The 1,736-nt window shown below is 44.9% G+C and overlaps 1 protein-coding gene across 1 annotated transcript in view; it reads right to left on the bottom strand.

Moving 5' to 3' along the window:
* Positions 1–1,736, bottom strand: part of LOC109299283 (myosin-8-like) — a 13,324-nt gene that overhangs the window by 8,715 nt on the left and 2,873 nt on the right. The window contains exons 2-3 of the mRNA XM_019519883.1: positions 702–837; positions 276–407 (exon numbers count right to left, since the gene is read on the bottom strand). Of these exons, the coding sequence (XP_019375428.1) occupies positions 276–407; positions 702–837 (268 nt within the window). The remainder of the gene's footprint in view (positions 1–275; positions 408–701; positions 838–1,736) is intronic.

Raw genomic sequence — 1,736 nt, 5'->3', positions numbered from 1 at the left:
TCCCTTCCGACCCTAGAAACTATGAAACTATGAAACTTACTTAACACAGAAATGCCCCAAGCTGAAATTCCCCAGTTCTCAGAGTGTCGGCGCAGTAACCGAAGAGTGAATATGGGGTGACTCAATTTGTCCTCAAACAGTTATTGATAGATGGGTCATTCTCAGCTGATCCAAACTGGAATAACTACACTGAAATGGAGAATGCTGACAACTTATCCCTACAGAAAATGTCGCCATATGTTAAACTCGAGATTTTTTTTTTAAATGACACTTGCCTCCAGAACTTTTATGCTTTCAATTACTCTCTCTTTGTAGTCCTTGTATTCAGCTTCCTTTTTATCTGCCACCTCACCCAGGTTCTTGATCCGTTCTTCAGTCCGCAGAAGCTCTTTTTCAGCTTTCTTGTTCTGATGTCAGAAAGCAAAATGACAAGCAATAATTATTTCTGCAATATGCTCTGACTCACCTGTAACCTTCAAAAAATCTCTGGGCTAGTGAACAGGGGTACAGTTTTCACTTAAAGCACTGTGCCCACTGCTTTAAAATCGTTATTAATGGACTAGCAAAGCCAGATCCTCAGGCTTTGAAATTGTAATTTATGCCAGCCAGCGGACCAGCCATTAAACGTGATTACTTCAGCAGAACCAGCATGAAAGACAGGGGATTACGGGATTTGTTACCGTGTCAGCTCATTAACCTACCTTCATAATTAGTTCAGTCTGCCGTTTTTTACCAGCTTCAAGCTTCTTATTGGTTTCATTCAGGAAACTCTCGTCTGTTGTTGCCAAGAACTCCATTTGCTTTGTAAGGTGAAGGCGTTTCCACTCGAGCAGTGCTCTAGTGATAAATACAGAAAAGGTATCACCCACTACGTGACACCACTGCTGGCTGAAAAATGAGCTGCCAGGCAAGCGTCAAATAACTCAGCAGACAGTGGCTTTAATTGTGAGAGGTTCCCATCTGCCACTGCAGGGGCAGAGGAATTCCCAGGACCGAGGCATCTCTCATGGAGAATAAAGAGGAAGAAACAACATGGTCCAAGATCTTCAGTTCCTGGTTTTGTAAGGCAATGACTTACAAGCAACTAGGAGGCCTCCGGGGAGAAAGAAGCTGATAGAGGTACACAGAACTTCCTCTCTGCAAAGAAGACAAGTCCCTCTTGGGCTGGAAGAGCAGTAAGTCTTTAGCACAGCTGAGTTGTGGGGACACAAAACTGTCCCTGCTGCAAGTCTTTGGAGTTCTGAATTTGCTCAGGAAACCTCAGAAAAAACCAGGGGAAGTTTTACTAGCCTCTTACCCGTGAACTCCATTTATATTAACTAGCTTTTCCCCTAACTATCCTCTGCCACTGTGCATGCAGTTAAACAGACATGTGCTCCTTGCACATGAAAGGACTTTGATTTAGGAAAAGGCTGCCTGGTATCCTAATCCATTCTCCAGTGCCTCCATGCAGGATGCAGGGTGCTGCAAGCTGCCTCTTGGCAGACATCAAGAATAGGAAATTAAGCATGGCACTTGTGATAAGGGACTTGCGGTGGTCCTTGTATACCATGTTTTCTTCCTTTCTCAAAGGTTTCTTTACAGGCAGCATAGAGAAGGAAGGAAAGGCGGGGGTGTGGCACTCCACGTCAAGGAGCAATACATATCCTCTGCCAGCAAAATGGGGTCAGAGAAGGGGCAAGCTGAAGTGCTCTGGGTCAAGATGCAAGGGGGCCGTGGGGAGAGGGATTTAACGG

Source organism: Gavialis gangeticus, unplaced genomic scaffold, assembly GCF_001723915.1.
Source record: "Gavialis gangeticus isolate Ggan-Ray unplaced genomic scaffold, GavGan_comp1, whole genome shotgun sequence".
NCBI classification, from domain to species: Eukaryota; Metazoa; Chordata; order Crocodylia; family Gavialidae; genus Gavialis; species Gavialis gangeticus.
Note: the sequence above shows the minus strand (reverse complement) of the source record. Positions and strands in the feature narration are given on the sequence as shown.